We start from the raw sequence: 22285 nt of genomic DNA on the forward strand, positions 1-22285 counted from the left end.
TCATGAGCAGCCACCTAACTATTAGAAGGGGAAGGGGGGTTTGTTTAGTATTATACTTGCACATAGATAAGTTTTCTATAAGGTGTCATTCACATGGTTGCTTTTAGGGCACTATGTAGGCTTATAACCTTTTAGTGATGCCCATACTATTAGCTCTGGTGGCTGTCTCACAACTTATAAGGGAACCCACCCCCTTCTAACATCTTAAAACCACACTGCTTGCTGCAAAGTCAAAAAGTACAAAGTATTTTAATATTTTGGTCAAAATACATGTACTCACAAGGGTCCTCATTCTTTTGCAATCCCTACACTAGAATTACCAACAAATCTGAGAAAATTGGGTCAAATGTACTTAAAAACAACAGGAAAGGCCATACTTATAGCTCATTTACACAGGACTATTATCATTCAGAGTTCAATTTCCCATGCTCCCGCATGAGGTTGAAAGCTAGTCATCCCGTGTAAATGCATGCAGAGACTAAAGGACTATCAGTTCAGTGTAAACAGCAGACGTTCACTTCTGAACTGCTGCTACTTACTGTGAATGGAGGTGTTCGGGGAGAGAACGCTCCCCAGCTGCTCCGCCTCCCTGCTGGCCACGCTGTGAGCGATGCCAGCGATGCTCTCTACTGTGTAACCGCACAGGAATGAGCCTTACTGCGGCGTGCTGTCTGGCATCGTTTACCCGACACTTGTCCTTTGTAAATGAGGCTTTACTGATACAAAGGTATAGTGAGCAAGTTCTTTTCTGTATGCTGCTGGGCATCGGTGTTCGTCAGTGCCTTTGTACCCCCACTTATCAGACATCTGTGACCTACCCAGTGGATATGTGCCTTGGCTGTCATAAAGTAGCAATACCCTCTGATATGGTGAATTGTCACAGCATCCAAAGCTTAAAGAAAACCTGTCGCCTCCAAACAGCACCATAAACTAAGTTATGGGAATGTGACAGGGAATCCGGAGATGTAGTATTTACATTTTTTTTAAAACCCCCAACACCACCTGGCTCACTGTCACTTCCCCCAAACAGCACTTCTTGTACGCATATATTCCCCTTTTAACTGGAAATAGATGCATATAAGAAAAAAACAAGATTTGTATAGAATTTTACATAACATAGTGTGTCTGACTTCCAGCAACAGAAGTCTATAAGCTGTGGCAAAAGTATTAAAGGGATTTGCTGTTTTTTGGGAATAACGTTCTCTGTAGAAAACTTAAAGTGATGTACGAGGTTAAAAATAAGGGTCTGCTTTTAATCAGAAACTGCAACACTATGATGTGTTTAGCATTGCATCTCAGGGTATGGACACTGAATCTGGGAAAATGGTAGACTCCTTGATCTAATTTTAAACAGCCCCTTAAAGCTCCATTATAGAGGTTTTTTGGGTTTTTTTCTGCAATTGGGGGCTATTCTGAGATCATAGAATTTATCAACATAATATAGCAGTAAAATATTTTGACTGTAATTCACCTTTAAAATAAGTGTCCGCTAGAGATGAGCGAGCACCAAAATGCTCGGGTGCTCGTTACTCGGGATGAAATTATCGTGATGCTCAAGGGTTCGTTTCGAGTATCGAACCCCATTGAAGTCAATGGGCGACTCGAGCATTTTTGTATATCGCCGTAGTGGCGACTGGGAACTGAGTAGCGCGGGACCGCCGCCGCCATCATACTTTTGAAAGCCTCCGTTTCCACAACCCTATACGGCAGCATCTCCAGGCTGATAAATTTGGCTATGTGCACGTTTAACGCTTGAGCGTGCGGGTGCGTGGCGGCGTGCTTGCGCTCCAACACTTGCGTTAGCGACGGCTGGACAGTGCGCTGACAGACATTGGTGGATGGGGCCGAGGACAGCGGAGGTGAGGGTGTGGGTGCAGGCCAGGAGACGGTAGTGCCTGTGCCCTGAGAGGGGGGTTGGATCTCAGTGGCAGGTTGGGGCACAGAGGGAGAGGCAGCGCATAATGGTGGTGGTGAGGCTGGTGGTGGTGGCTCCCCGGCTGATCTTGGCGCGACACAGGTTGCACACCACTGTTCGTCGGTCGTCTGCACTCTCAGTGAAAAACTGCCAGACCTTTGAGCACCTCGGCCTCTGCAGGGTGGCATGGCGCGAGGGGGCGCTTTGGGAAACAGTTGGTGGATTATTCGGTCTGGCCCTGCCTCTACCCCTGGCCACCGCACTGCCTCTTGCCACCTGCCCTGCTGCTGCCCTTGCCTCCCCCTCTGAAGGCCTGTCCTCAGTAAGCGTAGCAAACCAGGTGGGGTCAGTCACCATCGTCCTGCTGCTCTTCCTCCGAATCCTCTGTGCGCTTCTCCCTCGGACTTACTCCAATTACTACTACCTGAGTGATAGACAACTGTGTCTCATCGTCATCGTCCTCCTCACCCACTGAAAGGTCTTGAGACAGTTGCCGGAAGTCCCCAGCCTCATCCCCCGGACCCCGGGAACTTTCAAAAGGTTGGGAATCGGTCACGACAAACTCCTCCAGTGGGAGAGGATTCGGAACCATTGCTGCCCATTCTGGGCAGGGGCCCGGGAACAGTTCCTGGGAGTCTGCCTGCTCCACAGAATGTGTCATTGTAATGGAGTGAGGAGGCTGGGAGGAAGGAGGAGCAGCAGCCAGAGGATTCAGAGTTGCAGCAGTGGACGTCGCAGAACTCTGGGTGGTCGATAGATTGCTGGATGCACTTTCTGCCATCCACGACAGGACCTGCTCACACTGCTCATTTTCTAATAAAGGTCTACCGCGTGGACCCATTAATTGTGAGATGAATGTGGGGATGCCAGAAATGTGCGCCTCTCCTAATCCCGCAGCAGTCGGCTGCGATACACCTGGATCAGGAGCTCGACCTGTGCCCACACCCTGACTTGGGCCTCCGCGTCCTCGCCCGCGTCCACGTCCTCTAGGCCTACCCCTACCCCTCAGCATGGTGTATTACCAGTAGTGCAGAAACAGAACGCTGTAATTAAATGTGCCGCTTATTGGCCTGTGGTTGGAGGCTGACTTCGCTTACGGAACGCACAGCAGAGCCAGGAAATAATTTTGCGCAAGCCTGCTGTAACACTTAGCTGGCTGCGTATGAATTAGGAGGACAACTACACCCAGCACAGACCCAGTACACTGAGGACGGTCACAGGCAGCCCAAATAGATTTTTTTCCCCAAATGTTTTTGGAAAGGCCCACTGCCTATATTCAATAAATGTCTTCTGTCCCTGCCTCACCACCACTACTGGCCCTGGAGTATGTATAATTACTGCAGGGTGCAATGCTCTGCACGGCCGATATACAGAAAAAAAAAAGTGCAACACTGCAAAAAGCAGCCTCCACAGTACTGCACACGGTTAGATGTGGCCCTAAGAAGGACCGTTGGGGTTCTTGAAGCCTAAAATACTCCTAACACTCTCCCTATAGCAGCTCCAGCACCAACAGCACTTTCCCTGAGGTATGTCAGAATGCATCTGTGGCGATCCGCGGGAGGGGCCGATTTATATACTCGGGTGACACCTGATCTCGCCAGCCACTCACTGCAGGGGGGTGGTATAGGGCTTGAACGTCGCAGGGGGAAGTTGTAATGCCTTCCCTGTCTTTCTATTGGCCAGAAAAGCGCGCTAATGTCTCAGAGATGAAAGTGAAAGTAACTCGAACATCGCGTGGTACTCGTCACGAGTAACGAGCATCTCGAACGAGTATCAAGCTCGGACGAGTACGTTCGCTCATCTCTAGTGTCCGCCTCTTAACCCGTTGTTCCAGTCCCTATTGTCTGCGTTGACTAATTTAATATAATAGGATTGGGGGGTTTTTTTCTCCTTTTTTTAAATTGAGCGCCAAATCTACTCTAAAGACATACAGTTTAGTGCACTAAGGAGAGATTGCTGTATTATCTGCTTCTACATGGCGACTTTTGGCCATGACCGGAGTCGTGTGACCAAAGATTGCTGTGTAGCCCTACAACATCTTAGTGTCAGTGAAGTCGTGGAGTGAAAGGGACTGCCAGAGATTATGGAGGGCTTGAACTCTGCTCTCTGGTAATTTTCATTAAAGTGAATGATGCTGTGGTGCACATACACTGCCAAAATTCAGGAACCCACTGAGGACGATTTCTCTGTATCATTGGGGATCGCAGCAGTCAGACCCATACAAATCAGCAAATTATCCCCTATCCATTGCCAAGATAGGAATACTCCTTTAAGCTCCCTCTAGTGACATCAATCTGTATGTTAGTATGTACTATGAAATTAGTATAAATTGTTGTAACTATATGCTGTTTAAGAGTGGACATTCATCTGATTGCTTGCTGTGCACATGATTTTCTGCTTAAAATAAATTTTGTGCAAATTGTAGCGATAGTCAATTGAGTAGTATATTTTAAAAATGCTATTTTATAGCCAGAAATTATAGTTCTGTTGACCTGCATGCAGAAATACTTTGTTGAAAACCATCATAGAGAACTTGTCTTTTTTTTTGTGTAATTGCCTTACTACTAGTATTATTACTGGAAATTGCTACTAGTAATACGTAAAGATGAGCGAGTATACTCGCTCGCTAACTACTCCAGCGAGTAGTGCCTTAGTCGAGTATCTGCCCGCTCGTCTCTAAAGATTCGACTGCCGACGGGGGGCGGGGAGCGGCGGAGGAGAGCAGGGAGGAACAGAGGGGAGATCTCTCTCTCCCTCTCTCCCCCCCACTCACTGCCGCAACTCACCTATCACCCTCGCCGGCAGCCGAATCTTTAGAGACGAGCGGGCAGATATTCGACTAAGGCACTACTCGCTTGAGTAGTTAGCCTTAGCGAGTATGCTCGCTCATCTCTAGTAATAAGTCTTCTGTTACCCATGCTTGGCATTTGGTAAGGGCAATAGGATAATGTAAGAAGAGAGAAAGCACTAAGCCTATCTTTGGTGTCAGCTGACACCTATTTGTTGTATTATGGTGTCAAACTCCAGTGTGAACATGTATAAAGGCCCATTTAGACAAAACAATTATTGCTCAAAAGATGTCTTGAGCGATTTATTGAGCGATAATCGTTTTCATTTACAGCTCAAGATGATTACTCAAACGTTGAGCGATCACCTTGTGCTCTGTGTGGAGGATGCAGAAGACAAGTGGGGTCGCTTGTCTTCTGCATACAGCTGTTTCCTGCTCGGAGCGCCCGGCTGTTATACAGCCAAGCGCACCGAGCGGAGGATGCAGAAGACAAGCGGGTTGTCCCTGCTTGTCGTCTGCATCCAGCTGTTCTCTGCTCGGAGCACCCGGCTGTTATACAGCCAAGCGGGGTATGGAAAACAGAGCTGTAATCCAGCCTGTAATCGGAGAGTGGGATACAGCTGAAACAATAGTATCCCTGTTTCAGCTGTATCCCGCTCCCTGTAAATCCCCGATAAGGCTCATTGTTCTCTTTCAGCATGCTGAAAGACAACGATGAGCGACGGCTTAACGAAATCTGCACGATGTCAGTGCAGTTAGACACAACGATTATCGCTCAAAAGACTGCTTTTGAGCGATAATCGTTGTCAAAATGAGCCTTAAATCCTACTGCTTGAAAAATTATTTTTACACACAACATGAGAGGTTCTCTTTTAGTTGTACATATGTAAATCTCTTAATTGATCTTTTTCTTTTGCTGTTCTGTTTTATTAATCATTTGCCTTCCACTCATTTAACTTTTCTGTTTTCGTTCTTAACTTAACAAACTAGTGAAAAGGATTTGGTGAAACAGGCAAAAACCTTAAGTAGCACAGCCGGTAAATTCCTACAGAAGCAACACTAGGTGGCTAACACAGAGCTCCTTACCAACACTAAGAGAGCAACTTAGTAGCAGGAAGAAGTCTGCCTTGTTACAAGCTACTACGTAGATGTTAAATGTTGCCTAATGTTCATTTGAAAATTGCTGCATTTTTAAGCCATGGCTCCTCAGTTCTATTCTCCTTTTTTTCTCCCACCCTCTCTATAGATGGAATCTTTGTTAGAACCCCAAATATTTGCCAAATAAACTTTTTTAAAACCAGGTCTGTCTGATATTTCATGAAGTGTAAACTTATTGCACTGTTACCACTTATGGTACAGAAGGCTTGTAAAATCCTAACTTTAAAAAAGTTTTCATAAAAGGCTACTTAGACCCCTAAAATGAAATCCTTCACATAAACTATGAAAAAAACTTAAAATCGGTCATTATTTGGAAGATTTCCTGCTGACTTTAAGGGTATCTTTACATGACTAAGCACCCAAAAACCGTCCTAACGACTATTGCTCTTTGCTTTCACACAAGGGTGATAGTCATTCAGTAAATAGAGGTGGAATGGGCTGGAGATCACTTGTGGCTGCCCACCTCCATTTGCCACAAACAGTCGTTCAAAGATTGAACAACTTCTGTTTACACTGCGTGAGAAGTCGCTTGCTAATCGATTTGTTTCAGGGATCTGAAACAAAGCAACTTCTGAGCGATGTGGCACTCAGTTGTCCTGTATACATACAGCTGCCAACAGGACACGATCACTGAAAATCATTATTTCAAGCGATTATTCGAGCTAGAATTGTCCCATGTAAAGGTACATTTGTCCATCTAAAATTATTTAGCTATTCACTATAGGTCTTCAGAGGATTGCATATGATTTGGGAATCTACAGTGGATAAAATCTATGATGTACACCAAGTGATCTACGTTAAATGTTGCACAGTATAAATGTGCTGACCGGACGTTGAGCATATGTTCAAGCTTTGCAAATTTACAGTGAAATTGGATTTAAATACTTAAAAGAAAGCTATTGCTCCCAACACCTTGTACAAAAAAATATATGTTTTATAGTAAACCTCATGGTTTCATGTATTAAGACAATATATCACTATTAGTATTTATACCTTCACATGGCCTTTAAATTTACAACTTCATTTGATTAAAAGGTCCAATGTAATGAGATTGGACAGTGTATTTGAACAAACCTCTTTGACAAGAGGAATAGTAATGCTCAATCCATTCATTTTAGATTTTTATTTTGCACAAAATTACACAATTATTAGGTTGTCCCTCAGCTGTCTTTTTTTCAAAAGTGAATAACCGTTAATTTGATAACCTCTCTGGGTATTGTAGACTGCCCATTCCATTTATTACTTTAGTGGCCTATCTGGTGGAACTGTGAATCTGACAGAATATCTGGTCTAGACAAATGGATAGTCTCAGAAACTATATTTGAGAAATTTGATTGTACTTATTACAACAGACATTTTAGGAGAATTGATGGGTCCTCCTTAATATCTTTATTACTCTTCAATGTATTAGTCTCATGTAATACTGGTGATGGCAGTAAACAAGGCCTATTGGATTATTGCCATGGACATTCTAAAAAGAGTCCTTAGGTTCAGTAGCAGAGTTAAATATGGTTTGCAACAATAAAATACAGGTCAACCCCAACTATGTAGAAATATTATAGCCTTAGTTGACGAGGTGTACAGCGTTTCCTTCAGTTATTGAAACTGTGACTTGTAACCTTTTTAGCGTGAATGGATCGGTTTTTGCCTGCTTTACCTTCAAGTTCTGTAGATATTATATAAGTTCCCATCTGCTCCTTTATTCTTCAATTCTATCCATTCAAATTTTTTCACCCTCTTACTTTTGTCCTTGTTTGGATTTCATATATTATTGTAATCCCTTCCTTATCCCCACCACCTCCATTGCCTTTTTTTGTTACCCATTCATGTGACTCAAATCCAGATTGAGAGTGGTGGAGAGAGACCGGCTGGAGGCGGAGAACGCCAATAGACTCTTCAAGCAAGAATTTGGTGACAAGATCGAGAGTCTACAAATGGAAGTGGATCAGCTACGAAAGCAGTGGTGAAGAAATGATTGCTTGGTGTAGTTCTAGTCAGAAGCAATGGTGATGCTATCTGGGTGTCTCTGGTGCCAGACCTTTCCTAACCTCTTGCAGGTGGTGATATCTTTCATTGCACCCACATTAAATGATTTTTATGTTACGGTCTCCAAATTTTCAGTACTATCTGAACTTCTCTAGTTGATAAATTATAAACTATAATGTTGGTATTGTAAGAAAAAGTTGTCACAACCTGCAAAGAACAGAAATCTAATAACGTTTTAATGCTGTTCTTGTGTAATTGAGTTCTTAGCTGCAATTGGTGTACACATCACTATAGCCATAACTATGCAATTTAGCTAATCATTGTATGTGCAGATATGGGACCCCAGTGCTTAATGTATGGTCTCACAAAGTGTTCAATGTGCACCCGAGATGCAGCCAAAAGTTACAGCTCATTAATGCTTTAAAGGGGGTGTTCCTGGGATGATCGATCCTCAGGATATCAATGGGAGTCATGCCTGCAGTTGCAAGCACCAGCCACTACAAGGTCTGAGTAGGTGGGTGCACAATGAGCTGATCGGTCTGGGTCCAGAACGATGAACCCCAGCTGATCAATTATTGATGACCTATCCTGGAAGTATGTACTAACAACTCATTGTTAATGGCCAGACAGTTTTAGGCAAGCCTGGATGGTCATTAACTATTAATAGTCGGTAATCACATTACTGAGGCATGGCAGCCACGTAGTGAAGGCTTTGTGGGACCGTAACCACATATATTCCAGCAATGGTTACCCAACAAAGTTGGCAAGGAGACTTGCTAATAAATACAGGACATTTCATTTCCAATTATGTTAAACCTATTGAACCATATATATTAACCAGATGCATTCGAATTAAAAGGGTCCCATACCTGTATCATCGTTTCAAAGCTTTGCTTTCTGCTACCTTTATGAAACACTAGCTGATACACCCGGCTTCGCCCAAGTTAATTTGGTACTGGTGTTTATCTGGTGTTCACACGGAAAATCTTATGAAGTCGTGGTTACTTTAGAGATACCGGAAAAACATATGTTCACCATTTTGCATAGTTCTCTGCTTTACCCAGAAACACCACGGGAGGTAACCATGCAACGTTTCCTTTATATAAAACTAGCTGACCCGTCGCGCGTTGCTGCGAAGACAGACAGACATACATTCATTCGTTTTTATATATCTAGATAACAACCAATCACAGCGCAGCTTTCATGTTACCTTAGCAGTATAAAATATAACAATCAATCACAGCACAGCTTTCATGTTACTTCAGCAGTAAGAGAAATAACAACCAATCACAGCGCAACTTTTATTCTACCTCAGCAATATAAAAAATAGCAACCAATCACAGCGCAGCTTTCATGTTACCTCTGCGGTATTATATATAGCAACCAATCACAGCGTAGCTTTCATGTTACCTCAGTGGTATAATATATAACAACGAATCACAGCGCAGCTTTCATGCAACCTCAGTAGTATAAGAAGTAGCCACCAATCACAGCACAGCTTTCATGTTACCTCAGCAGTATAAGAAATAACAACCAATCACAGCACAGCTTTCATTTTACCTCAGCATTCTCAATATCCAGCAATTGTCTTGCGAACCGTTCGGCGGATGCATCATTTTGTAGTTGAACACGCATCCCGTTGCTCGTAATGCCTTTTGCTTTCGTGCTTGAGATGGAAATCAAACGATCTTTGTCTGGGGGGCATAACTGTCGACGATGCTCGCACGCGCGCCATTTATCGTAGGATAGTTGTACTATGCCTATAATCTTCCCAGGAGTATACTCAGCAACTTCCCAAAGTCTCATGGCAATTGGATGAATGGTGTAGTAATGCATAAAAGACAGACAGACAGACATACATTCATTTATATATATCAGGAAGTGAGAGAATTAGAATCCGTATGTAAAATTTGGACGCTAATTGTTTTGCGCTTAGAATTGAATAATCGAGTTGGGACACATTAGCTTTTCCTATTTATGACACATTCAATGCCCGTGCGAAATTTCAAGTTTCTATGTGAGAAAATTACTTTCTGTACGTACAATTTGGACGCTAATTCTTTGGCGCATAGAATTGAATAATTGAGTTGGGACCCATTACCTTTTCCTATTTATGACATAATCAATGCTCGTGCCAAATTTCAAGTTTCTATGACATTGGGAAGCGAGAAAATTAGATTCCGTACGTAAAATTTGGACGCTAATTCTTTGGCGCATGGAATTGAATAATCGAGTTGGGACCCATTAGCGTTTTCTATTTATGACATATTCAATGCCCGTGCCAAATTTGAAGTTTCTATGACATTGGGAAGCGAGAGAATTAGTTGCAATGATGGAAATCGAACGATCTACGCGGGGGGGTCGTAACTGTCGACGACGCACGCGCGCCATTTATCGTAGCATAAATGTACTATGCCTATAATTTTCCCAGGAGTGTACTCAACAACTTCCCAAAGTTTCATGGCGATCGGATGAATGGTGTAGTAGCGCATAAAGGACAAACAGACAGACACGCAGACATACATTCAATTTTATATATATAGATTACATCAGGAAGTGAAAGCATCCAAATTTTACGTACGTAATCTAATTCTAATTCTTTTGCACTTAGAATTGAATAATCGCGTTGGGACCCATTAACTTTTCCTATTTATGACATATTCAATGCCTTATGGCAAATTTCATGTTTCTTTGACATTGGGAAGTGAGAGATTTAGATTATGTACGTAAAATTTCGACGCTAATTCTTTTGCGCTAGAATTAAATAATCGAGTTGGGACCCATTAACTTTTCCTATTTATGACATAATCAAAGCTCATGGCAAATTTCATGTTTCTACGACAACAGGAAATGAGAAAATTACATTCCGTACATAAATTTTGGACGCTAATTCTTTTGCACTTAGAATTGAACAATCGAGATGGGACCCATTAACTATTCCTATTTATGACATAATCAATGCTCATGCAAAATTTCAAGTTTCTCTGACATCGGGAAGGGAGAGAATTACATTCCATACGTAAAATGTGGACGCTAATTCTTTTGCACATAGAATTGAATAATGCAGTTGGGTCCATTAGCTTTTCCTATTTATGACATAATCAATGCTCGTGCCAAATTTCACGTTTCTATGACACCGGAAAGGGAGAAAATTACATTCCGTGCGTAAAATTTGGACGCTAATTCTTTTGCTCATAGAATTGAATAATCGAGTTGGGACCCATTAGCTTTTCCTATTTATGACATAATCAATGCTCGTGCCAAATTTTGAGTTTTTATGACACCGTGAAGTGAGAGAATTAGATTCCGTATGTAAAATTTGGACGCTAATTCTTTTGCGCATAGAATTGAATAATCGTTTTGGGACCCATTAACTTTTCCTATTTTTGACATAATCAATGTGCGTGCCAAATTTTAAGTTTCTATGACATTGGGAAGTAAGAGATTTAGATTCCGTACGTAAAATTGGGTCGCTGATTCTTTTGTGCTAGAATTGAATAATCGAGTTGGGACCCAATTACTTTTCCTATTTAGGAGATAATCTATGCTTGTGCCAAATTTCATGTTTCTAGGACATCGGGAAGTTGGAGAACTTTTGGCCAGTGTGTGAGTCCGTGAGAGTGAGTCCGTGAGAGTGAGTCCGTGAGAGTGAGTCCGTGAGAGTGAGTCCGTGAGAGTGAGTCCGTGAGAGTGAGTCAGTCAGTCAGTCAGGGCTTTTATCTTTATATATAGAGATAGAGTAGACCCACAAAACAATGTATAGATCATATGGCTCTCTGTCTTAAAGAGGTTATATAAGATCAGAGGACGTCCGTTTCTTTTCCCCAAAGAAATAGTTCATTGGTACATTCAAACAAATATACTCCCAGATGTAGCACATTGACATTGGTTCACTTTCTGCAAAGAAAATCAACCTCTAAGCCTTGCTGCTTCAAAGGCTGCCCAAGATGTTGCAGTGCATATGATTCAAGAAATTGAACAAAATTGGGAGTAAATTAACCATGCAATACTCGCAGGAAATGGTAAGCACAGGAATTGTAGTCACAGGAACAATGACTATGCCGTACTACTATCTGGAAGAATTTGCTAAAGGTACCGAAGTGTGCAGGCTTTGGTTCACTTTAGGGCTCCTTTCCATGCAATTTTTAAAGGAGGTTTTCATGATTAGAAAAACATGGTCGCATTCTTCCAAAAGAACAGCATCACACCTGTCCATGGGTTGTGTAGTATTGGGCTGTCTTCACACGAGTGTTAAAATAGCATGAGATTTGTGCTTTTTGAGACACACAAATGTGAACCCCATTCTTTTGAATGGAATCATACACATGAGCATAGGCGTACCGGTAGGGGGTGCTGGGGTTGCAACGGCGACCCGGCCCTTGTGCTTTAGGGGGCCCAGAGGCCGCCCTCCAGCATATACAGGTTACTTTCACTTTGCACTGTCGGCGGCCGCTTGCTAACTTAGTGCGGTACAGCCGACAGCACAAGCCAGGAGGAGAGTAGGTGAAGGGAGGGGTAGGACTTGGAGAGAGGATAGGGGAAGAGGAGGGGGTTGGGGGAAGGAGCAGAGAGGACTTACCGGCACACAGGCACAGCAAGGCATCTAGTGGCCCAGGGATGATGTCATCTCCCTGCTGACACTGCGTTCACCTGCTCTCCTGAGCAGAGAAGTATTCAGGGCACCAAGGTATGTATCTATGTGTCTGTCTAACTATCTTGCCTAGTCTTATATCTATCTATCTATCTATCTATCTATCTATCTCATATCTATCTATCTATCTCATATCTATCTATCTATCTATCTCATATCTATCTCCCCTTCCCCCTTCCCTCTCTCCCTCCCTCTCTCCCTCCCTCTCTCCCTCCCTCCCTCCCTCCCTCCCTCCCCCTCTCTCCCCCCTCTCCCCCCTCTCCCCCCTCTCTCCCCCTCTCTCCCCCTCTCCCCCCTCTCCCCCCCTCCCTCTCCCTCTCCCCCCCACCCTCTCCCTCTCCCCCCACCCTCTCCCCCCCACCCTCTCCCCCCCACCCTCTCCCCCCCACCCTCTCCCCCCCACCCTCTCCCCCCCACCCTCTCCCCCCTCCATCTCCCCCCCTCCCTCTCCCCCTCCATCTCTCCCTCCCACCCTCTCTCTCTCCCTCTCCCCCCCTCACTCTCCCCTCCTCTCTCCCCCCTCTCCCCCTCCTCTCTCCTCTCCCTCCTCTCCCCCTCCTCTCTCCTCTCCCTCCTCTCCCTCTCCCCCTCCATCTCCCTCTCCCCCCCTCTCCCCCCTCTCCCTCTCCCCCCTCTCCCTCTCCCCCCTCTCCCTCTCCCTCCTCTCTCCTCTCCCTCTCCCCTCCTCTCCCTCTCCCCTCCTCTCTCCTCTCCCTCTCCGCCCCCTCCATCTCTCCTCTCCCTCTCCGCCCCCTCCCTCTCCCCCCTCTCCCTCCTCTCTCCCCCCTCCCTCTCCCCCTCCATCTCCCCCTCTCCCTCCCACCCTCTCTCTCTCCCTCCCCCCTCTCCCTCCTCTCTCTCTCCCTCCTCCTCTCCCTCTCCCCCTCTTCGCTCTCCCCCCTCTCTCTCCCCCTCTTCCCTCTCCCCCCTCTCTCTCCCCCCCTCCCCCTCTCCCTCTCCCCCCTCTCCTCCCCCCTCCCCCTCTCCCTCCCCCCCCTCTCCCCCCTCTCCCCCCTCTCCCCCTCCTCTCTCCTCTCCCTCCTCTCCCCCTCCTCTCTCCTCTCCCTCCTCTCCCTCTCCCCCTCCATCTCCCTCTCCCCCCCTCTCCTCTCCCCCCCTCTCCCTCTCCCCCCCTCTCCCCCCTCTTCCCTCTCCCTCCTCTCTCCTCTCCCTCTCCCTCCTCTCCTCTCTCCCCTCCTCTCTCCTCTCCCTCTCCGCCCCCTCCATCTCTCCTCTCCCTCTCCGCCCCCTCCCTCTCCCCCCCTCTCCCCTCCTCTCTCCCCCCTCCCTCTCCCCCTCCATCTCCCCCTCTCCCTCCACCCTCTCTCTCTCCCTCCCCCCTCTCCCCTCCTCTCTCTCTCCCTCCTCCTCTCCCTCTCCCCCTCTTCGCTCTCCCCCCTCTCTCTCCCCCTCTTCCCTCTCCCCCCTCTCTCTCCCCCTCCCCCTCTCCCTCTCCCCCCTCTCCCTCCCCCCTCCCCCTTCCCTCCCCCCCCTCTCCCCCCTCTCCCCCTCTCCCCCTCCTCTCTCCTCTCCCTCTCCGCTCGCCCCTCCATCTCCCCCTCTCCGCCCCCTCCATCTCCCCCCTCCCCCTCTTCCCTCTCCCCCTCCCTCCTATCCCTCTCTCCCCCATCCCCCTCTCTCTCCCCCCTCCCCCTCTCCCCCCCTCCCCTCTCTCCCCCCCTCCCCCTCTCTCCCCCCTCCCCCTCTCCTCCCCTCCCCCCTCTCCCCCTCTCCCCCTCCCTCTCGCCCTCTCCCCTCCTCTCTCCCCCCTCTCCCTCTCCTCCCTCCTCTCCCTCTCTCCCCCTCCTCTCCCCCCTCCCTCCTCTCCCTCTCTCCCCTCTCCCCCCTCCCTCCTCTCCCTCTCTCCCCCCTCCCTCCTCTCCCTCTCTCCCCCCTCCCCCTCTCTCTCCCCCCTCCCCCTCTCTCTCCCCCCTCCCACTCTCTCTCCCCCCCTCCCACTCTCTCTCCCCCCTCCCACTCTCTCTCCCCCCTCCCTCCTCCCTCTCTCCCCCCCTCTCCCCCCCTCTCCCCTCTCCCTCCCCCCTCCCTCCCCCCTCTCCCTCCCCCCTCTCCCTCCCCCCTCTCCCTCCCCCCTCTCCCTCCCCCCCTCTCCCCCCCCCCTCTCCTTCCCCCTCTCCCTCTCCATCTCCCCCCTCCTCCCTCCCCCCCCCTCTCCCTCCCCTCTCCCCCTCCCTCTCCCCCTCCCCCTCTCCTCCCCACTCTCCCTCCCCACTCTCCCTCCCCCCTCTCCCTCTTCCCTCTCCCCTCTCGCCCTCTCTCCTCTCTCCCCCTCTTCCCTCTCCCCCCTCCCCCCTCTCCCCCTCCATCTCTCCCTCTCCCCCTCCATCTCTCCCTCGTCCCCCTCTCCCTCTCCCCCCTCTCCCTCTCCCCCTCTCCCTCTCCCCCCCTCTCCTCTCCCCTCCTCTCTCCTCTCCCTCTCCGCCCCCTCTCCCCTCCTCTCTCGCCCCCTCTCCCCTCCTCTCGCCCCCTCTCCCCCCCTCCCTCTCCCCCCTCCATCTCCCCCTCACCCTCTCACCCTCTCTCCCTCCCCCCTTCTCTCTCCTCTCTTCCCCCTCTTCCCTCCTCTCCCTCTCCCCCTCCATCTCCCCCCTCTTTCCCTCTCCCCCTCCATCTCCCCCCTCTTTCCCTCTTCCCCCTCCATCTCCCCCCTCTTTCCCTCTCCCCCTCCATCTCCCCCCTCTTTCCCTCTCCCCTCCATCTCCCCCCTCTTTCCCTCTCCCCTCCATCTCCCCCTCTTTCCTCTCCCCCTCCTCTCCCCCTCTTTCCCTCTCCCCCCCTCTCTCCCCCCTCTCTCCCCTCTCCCTCTCTCCCCCTCTCCCTCTCCCCCCCTCTCCCCCTCTCCCTCTCCCCCCCCTCTCCCTCTCCCCCCCTCTCCCCCTCTCCCCCTCTCCCTCTCCCCCTCTCCCTCTCCCTCTCCCCCCTCTCCCTCTCCCCCCTCTCCCTCTCCCCCCTCTCCCTCTCCCCTCTCTCCCTCCTCTCCCTCTCCCTCCTCTCTCCTCTCCCTCTCCGCCCCCTCCATCTCCCCCCTCTCCCCCTCCCTCTCCCCCTCTCCCCCTCCCTCTCCCCCTCTCCCCCTCCCTCTCCCCCCTCTCCCCCTCCCTCTCCCCCTCTCTCTCCCCCTCTCTCTCCCCCCTCTCCCTCTCTCTCTCCCCTCTCTCTCTCCCCTCTCTCTCCCCCCTCTCCCCCCTCTCCCTCTCCCCCCTCTCCCCTCCTCCCCCCTCTCCCTCTCCCCCCTCTCCCCTCCTCCCCCCTCTCCCTCTCCCTCTCCCTCCTCTCTCCTCTCCCTCTCCCCCCTCTCCCCCCCCTCCCTCCCCCCTCTCCCTCTCTCCCTCTCTCCCCCTCTCCCCCCTCTCCCCCTCTCCCTCTCCCCCCCTCTCCCCCTCTCCCTCTCCCCCCTCTCCCTCTCTCCCCCTCTCCCTCTCCCCCTCTCCCTCTCTTCCCCCTCTCCCTCTCCCCCCTCTCCTCTCTCCCCCTCTCCCTCTCCCCCCTCTCCCTCTCTCCCCCTCTCCCTCTCCCCCCTCTCCCTCTCCCCCCTCTCCTCCTCCCCTCTCTCCCTCTCCCCCCTCTCCCCTCCTCTCCTCTCCCCTCCTCTCTCCTCTCCCTCTCCGCCCCCTCCATCTCCCCCCTCTCCCCCTCTCCCCCTCCCTCTCCCCCCTCTCCCCCTCTCTCTCCCCCCTCTCCCTCTCTCTCTCCCTCTCTCCCTCTCTCTCTCCCTCTCTCTCTCCCCTCTCTCTCCCCCTCTCCCCCCTCTCCCTCTCCCCCCTCTCCCCTCCTCCCCCCTCTCCCCCTCCTCCCCTCTCCCTCTCCCCCTCTCCCCTCCTCCCCCCTCTCCTCTCCCTCTCCCCTCCTCTCTCCTCTCCCTCTCCCCCCTCTCCCCCTCTCCCCTCCCCCTCTCCCTCTCTCCCTCTCCCCCCTCTCCCCCCCCCTCCCTCCTCTCCCTCTCTCCCCCCTCCCTCCTCTCCCTCTCTCTCCCCCTCCCTCCTCTCCCTCTCTCCCCCCTCCCTCCTCTCCCTCTCTCCCCCCTCCCCCCCTCTCTCTCCCCCCTCCCCCTCTCTCTCCCCCCTCCCCCTCTCTCTCCCCCCTCCCCCTCTCTCCCCCTCCCTCCTCCTCTCTCCCCCCTCTCCCTCCCCCCCTCTCCCCCTCTCCCTCCCCCCCCTCTCCCCCTCTCCCTCCCCCCTCCCCCCCCCCTCTCCCCCTCTCCCCCTCTCCCCCCCCCCTCTCCCTCTCCCCTCTCCCCCCCTCTCCCCCCCCCTCTCCCTCCCCCTCTCCCCCCCCTCTCCCTCCTCCCTCTCCCCCTCTCCCCCCCTCTCCCCCCTCCCTCTCCCCCTCTCTCCTCTCCCTCCCCCCCCTCTCCCCCCCCTCTCCCCTCTCCTCTCCCCCCCCCTCTCCCCCTCTCCCTCCTCCCTCTCCCCCTCTCCCCCTCTCCCTCCTCCCTCTCCCCCTCTCCCTCCCCCCCTCTCCCCCCCCCTCTCCCCCCCCCTCTCCCTCTCCCTCCCCCCTCTCCCTCCCCCCCTCTCCCCCCCCCTCTCCCCCCCCTCTCCCCCCCCCTCTCCCTCCCCCTCCCCCCTCCCCCTCCCCCCTCTCCCTCTCCCCCTCTCCCCCCTCTCCCCCCCTCCCCCCCCCTCCCTCCTCTCCCTCTCTCCCCCCTCCCTCCTCTCCCTCTCTCCCCCTCTCTCTCCCCCTCCCCTCTACCCCCCCACTCTCCCTCCCCACTCTCCCCTCTCCCCTCTCCCTCCCCCTCTTCCCTCTCCTCCCCCTCTCCCTCTCGCCCCCCCCTCCTCTCTCCCTCCCTCCTCTCCCTCTCCCTCTCCTCCCTCTCGCCCCCCCCTCCTCTCTCCTCCCTCCTCTTCCCTCTCCCTCTCCCCCCTCTCCCTCTCCCCCCTCTCCCCCTCCATCTCCCCCCTCTCCCTCTCCCCCCTCTCCCTCTCCCCTCCTCTCTTCCTCTCCCTCTCCGCCCCCTCTCCCCTCCTCTCTCGCCCCCTCTCCCCCCCTCCCTCTCCCCCTCCATCTCCCCCCTCTCCCTCTCCCCCCTCTCCCCCCTCTCCCTCTCCCCTCCTCTCTCCTCTCCCTCTCCGCCCCTCCATCTCCCCCCTCTCTCTCCTCTCCCTCTCCCCCCTCTCCCCCTCCCTCTCCCCCCTCTACCCCTCCCTCTCCCCCCTCCCTCTCCCCCTCTCTCTCCCCCTCTCTCTCCCCCCTCTCCCCCTCTCTCTCCCCTCTCTCTCTCCCCTCTCTCTCTCCCCTCTCTCTCTCCCCTCTCTCTCCCCCTCTCCCCTCCTCCCCCCTCTCCCTCTCCCCCCTCTCCCCTCCTCCCCCCTCTCCCTCTCCCTCTCCCCTCCTCTCTCCTCTCCCTCTCCCCCCTCTCCCTCCCCCCTCTCCCTCTCTCCCTCTCTCCCCCTCTCCCCCCTCTCCCCCCCTCCCTCCTCTCCCTCTCTCCCCCCCTCCCTCCTCTACCTCCCTCACTCCCTCTCTCCCCCCTCCCTCCTCTCCCTCTCTCCCCCCTCCCTCCTCTCCCTCTCTCCCCCCTCCCTCCTCTCCCTCTCTCCCCCCCTCCCCCCCTCTCTCCCCCCTCCCCCCCTCTCTCCCCCCTCCCCCCCTCTCTCCCCCCTCCCCCTCTCTCTCCCCCCTCCCCCTCTCTCCCCCTCCCTCCTCCCTCTCTCCCCCCTCCCTCCTCTCCGTCTCTCCCCCCTCCCTCCTCTCCGTCTCTCCCCCCTCCCTCCTCTCCGTCTCTCCCCCCTCCCTCCTCTCCGTCTCTCCCCCCTCCCTCCTCTCCCTCTCTCCCCCCTCTCTCTCCCCCTCCCCCTCTACCCCCCCCCTCTCCCCCTCTACCCCCCCCCCCTCTCCCCCCCCCCTCTCCCCCCCCCCTCTCCCCCTCTCCTCTCCCCCCTCTCCCTCTCCCCTCCTCTCTCGCCCCCTCTCCCCCCCTCCCTCTCACCCTCTCTCCCTCCCCCCTTCTCTCTCCTCTCTCCCCCTCCATCTCCCCCCTCTTTCCCTCTCCCCCTCCATCTCCCCCCTCTTTCCCTCTCCCCCTCCATCTCCCCCCTCTTTCCCTCTCCTCCCCCCTCCCCCCTCTCCCCCCTCTCTCCCCCCTCTCTCCCCTCCCTCCCCCCCTCTCTCCCCTCCCTCCCCCCCCTCCCTCCCCTCCCCCTCTCTCCCCCCCTTCCCCCCCCCCTCCCCCTATCCCCCCCTCCCCACTCTCCCTCTCCCCTCTCCCTCCCCTCTTCCCTCTCCCCTCTCCCTCCCCCTCTTCCCTCTCCCTCTCGCCCCCCCTCCTCTCTCCTCTCTCCCCCTCTTCCCTCTCCCCCCCTCCCTCCTCTCCCTCTCCCCCTCCATCTCCCCCCTCTCCCCCTCCCCCCTCTCCCCCTCCATCTCCCCCCTCTCCCTCTCCCCCCTCTCCCTCTCCCCCCTCTCCCTCTCCCCCCTCTCCCTCTCCCCCCTCTCCCTCTCCCCCCTCTCCCTCTCCCCTCCTCTCTCGCCCCCTCTCCCCCCTCCCTCTCCCCCTCCATCTCCCCCCTCTCCCTCTCCCCCCTCTCCCTCTCCCCTCCTCTCCCTCTCCCCTCCTCTCCCTCTCCCCTCCTCTCTCCTCTCCCCTCCTCTCTCCTCTCCCTCTCCGCCCCCTCTCCCCTCCTCTCTCCCCTCCCTCCCCCCCTCTCTCCCCTCCCTCCCCCCCCCCTCCCTCCCCCTCTCCCCTCCCTCCCCCCCCCCCCCCTCCCTCCCCTACCCCTCTCTCCCCCTCCCTCCCCTCCCCCTCTCTCCCCCTCTCTCCCCCTCTCTCCCCCTCTCTCCCCCTCTCCCCCCCCTCTCCCCCCCCACCCCCTCTCCCCCCCACCCCCTCCCCCTCTCCTCCCCCCCTCCCCCTCTCCTCCCCCCCTCCCCCTCTCCTCCCTCCCCCCCCCTCCCTCCCCTCCCCTCTCTCCCCCCCCTTCCCCCCCTCCCCCCCCTTCCCCCCCCCCCCTCCCCCCCCTTCCCCCCCCCCCTCCCCCCCCTTCCCCCCCCTCCCCCTGTCCCCCCCTCCCCACTCTCCCTCCCCACTCTCCCTCTCCCCTCTTCCCTCTCCCCTCTCCCTCTCGCCCCCCCTCCTCTCTCCTCTCTCCTCTCTCCTCTCTCCCCCTCTTCCCTCTCCCCCCTCCCTCCTCTCCCTCTCCCTCTCCCCCCTCTCCCTCTCCCCCCTCTCCCCCTCCCTCTCCCCCCTCTCCCTCTCCCCCCTCTCCCTCTCCCCTCCCTCTCTCCTCTCCCTCTCCGCCCCCTCTCCCCTCCTCTCTCGCCCCCTCTCCCCTCCTCTCTCGCCCCCTCTCCCCCCCTCCCTCTCCCCCTCTCCCCTCCTCTCTCGCCCCCTCTCCCCCCCCTCTACCTCTCCCCCCTCCCACTCCCCCCCTCTCCCCTCTCCCCTCTCCCCCCTCTCCCTCCCCCCCTCTCCCCCTCCCCCCTCTCCCCCCTCTCCCTCTCCCCCCTCTCCCCTCCCCCCTCTCCCCCCTCTCCCTCTCCCCTCCTCTCTCCTCTCCCCTCTCCCCTCCTCTCTCCTCTCCTCTCCGCCCCCTCTCCCCTCCTCTCTCCCCTCCCTCCCCCCCTCTCTCCCCTCCCTCCCCCCCTCTCTCCCCTCCCTCCCCTCCCCCTCTCTCCCCTCCCCCTCTCTCCCCCTCCCTCCCCTCCCCCTCTCTCCCCCTCCCTCCCCTCCCCCTCTCTCCCCTCCCCCTCTCTCCCCCTCCCCCTCTCTCCCCCTCCCTCCCCTCCCCCTCTCTCCCCTCCCTCCCCTCCCCCTCTCTCCCCCTCCCTCCCCTCCCCCTCTCTCCCCCTCCCTCCCCCTCCCTCCCCTCCCCCCTCCCTCCCCTCCCTCCCCCTCCTCCCCCTCTCTCCCCTCTCTCCCCCTCTCTCCCCCTCTCCCACCCCTCTCCCCCCCTCTCCCCCCTCTCCCCCCCCCTCTCCCCCCCCCTCTCCCACCCTCCCCCTCCCCCACCCCTCCCCCCCTCCCCCACCCTCCCCCCCTCCCCCCCCCTCCCCCCTCCCCCTCTCCCCCCTCTCCCCCCTCTCCCCCCTCTCCCCCTCTCCCCCCTCTCCCCCTCTCCCCCCTCTCCCCTCCCCCCTCCCCCTCCTTCCCCCCCCTCCCCCCCCTCCCCCCTCCTCCCCCTCTCTCCCCCTCTCTCCCCCTCTCTCCCCCTCTCTCGCCCCCTCTCCCCCCCTCTCCCCCCTCTCCCTCTCCCCCCTCTCCCCCCTCTCCCTCTCCCCTCCTCTCTCCTCTCCCCTCTCCCCTCCTCTCTCCTCTCCCTCTCCGCCCCCTCTCCCCTCCTCTCTCCCCTCCCTCCCCCCCTCTCTCCCCTCCCTCCCCTCCCCCTCTCTCCCCTCCCCTCTCTCCCCCTCCCTCCCCTCCCCCTCTCTCCCCCTCCCTCCCCTCCCCCTCTCTCCCCCTCCCCTCCCCCTCTCTCCCCCTCTCTCCCCCTCCCCTCCCCCTCTCTCCCCCTCTCTCCCCCTCCCCTCCCCCTCTCTCCCCCTCTCTCCCCCTCTCTCCCCCTCTCTCCCCCTCTCTCCCCCTCTCTCCCCCTCTCTCCCCCTCTCTCCCCCTCTCCCACCCCTCTCCCCCCCCTCTCCCCCCCCCTCTCCCCCCCCTCTCCCCCCCCTCTCCCCCCCCCTCTCCCCCACCTCTCCCCCCTCTCCCCCCTCTCCCCCCTCCCCCCCTCTCCCCCCCTCTCCCCCCCTCTCCCCCCTCTCTCCCCCTCTCTCCCCCTCTCCCCCCCCCCCCTCCCCCTCTCCTCCCCCCTCTCCCCCCCTCTCCCCCCCCCCCCCTCCCCCTCTCCTCCCCCCTCTCCCCCCCCTCTCCCCCCCCCCCTTCCCCTCTCCTCCCCCCTCTCCCCCCCTCTCCCCCTCTCCCCCCCCCCCCCCCTCCCCTCTTCTCCCCCCCTCTCCCCCCCCCTCTCCCCCCCCCCCTCCCCCTCTCCCCCCCCCCCCCCCCTCCCCCCTCTCCCCCCCTCTCCCCCCCCCCCCTCCCCCTCTCCTCCCCCCCCCCCCCCCCCCCCCCCCCCCCCCTCCCCCCTCTCCCCCCCTCCTCCCCTCCTCCCCCCCCCTCTCCCCCCCCCCTCTCCTCCCCTCTCCCCCCCCCCTCTCCTCCCCTCTCCCCCCCCCCCCCCCCCCCCCCCCCCCTCCTCCCTCTCCCCCCCCCCCCCCCCCTCCTCCCCTCTCCCCCCCCCCCCCCCCCCCTCCTCCCCTCTCCCCCCCCCCCCCTCCTCCCCTCTCCCCCCCCCCCCCCCCCCCCCTCCTCCCCTCTCCCCCCCCCTCTCCCCCCCCCTCTCCTCCCCTCTCTCCCCACCGCCCACTGGACTTCTAAGCCCTGGAAAAGTAGGGATTTTAGTGAATAAAATACAAGTTATACTGAATCTCTTCCCATAACCTATGTATCGGTCTATTTTTAGCTTCTCCTGCTCTATATCAAGCTTTCCTTAGGGAACACTTCACATTGCATTTTGCACATAGACTCTGCAACATTTCCATTCTAGAGGTGATGTAACCTTCGATTGTTTTCTCATCTGTTCTTCTTTAGCTCTCAATCTGAAATTGAACTAAAGAAAGAACAAAACAGAAGGCCTTCTGGAAATCGGAAAGAGAAAGAACTGCCAGAAAATAAATACTCGCCATTAAGAATACCACATCTTCTGCAAAAAAACATGGTGAATCCTGGATGTAATATGTAAAGCAGATCAAAAGACCTTTTTAATTATTTTTAATTTAAAAACTCTTTAAATGGGTTTGCAAAACGGCAATGTTGTTGAAACAAGTAGTA

At 55.2% G+C, this 22285-nt stretch overlaps 1 protein-coding gene across 4 annotated transcripts in view; it reads left to right on the forward strand.

Annotated features, from left to right (window-relative positions):
• The window catches only part of RUFY3 (RUN and FYVE domain containing 3), a 45113-nt gene extending 22843 nt beyond the window's left edge, over nt 1–22270 (forward strand). Inside the window, exons 12-13 of one of the 4 annotated variants that reach the window (XR_010788907.1) lie at nt 7705–7918; nt 22046–22172. Coding sequence is in view for 3 of the 4 variants with exons in the window: in XM_066588796.1 (XP_066444893.1) it covers nt 7705–7824; nt 22046–22196 (271 nt within the window). In the remaining variant the exon portion in view is untranslated. Of the gene's footprint in view, nt 1–5693; nt 6001–7704; nt 7919–22045 lie in introns of those variants that run through there. The other 3 variants (XM_066588796.1, XM_066588794.1, XM_066588795.1) reach the window with 3 other exon arrangements.
• Nucleotides 22271–22285: the final 15 nt, after the last annotated feature.

Source organism: Eleutherodactylus coqui, unplaced genomic scaffold (assembly GCF_035609145.1).
Source record: "Eleutherodactylus coqui strain aEleCoq1 unplaced genomic scaffold, aEleCoq1.hap1 HAP1_SCAFFOLD_522, whole genome shotgun sequence".
NCBI classification, from domain to species: domain Eukaryota; kingdom Metazoa; phylum Chordata; class Amphibia; order Anura; family Eleutherodactylidae; genus Eleutherodactylus; species Eleutherodactylus coqui.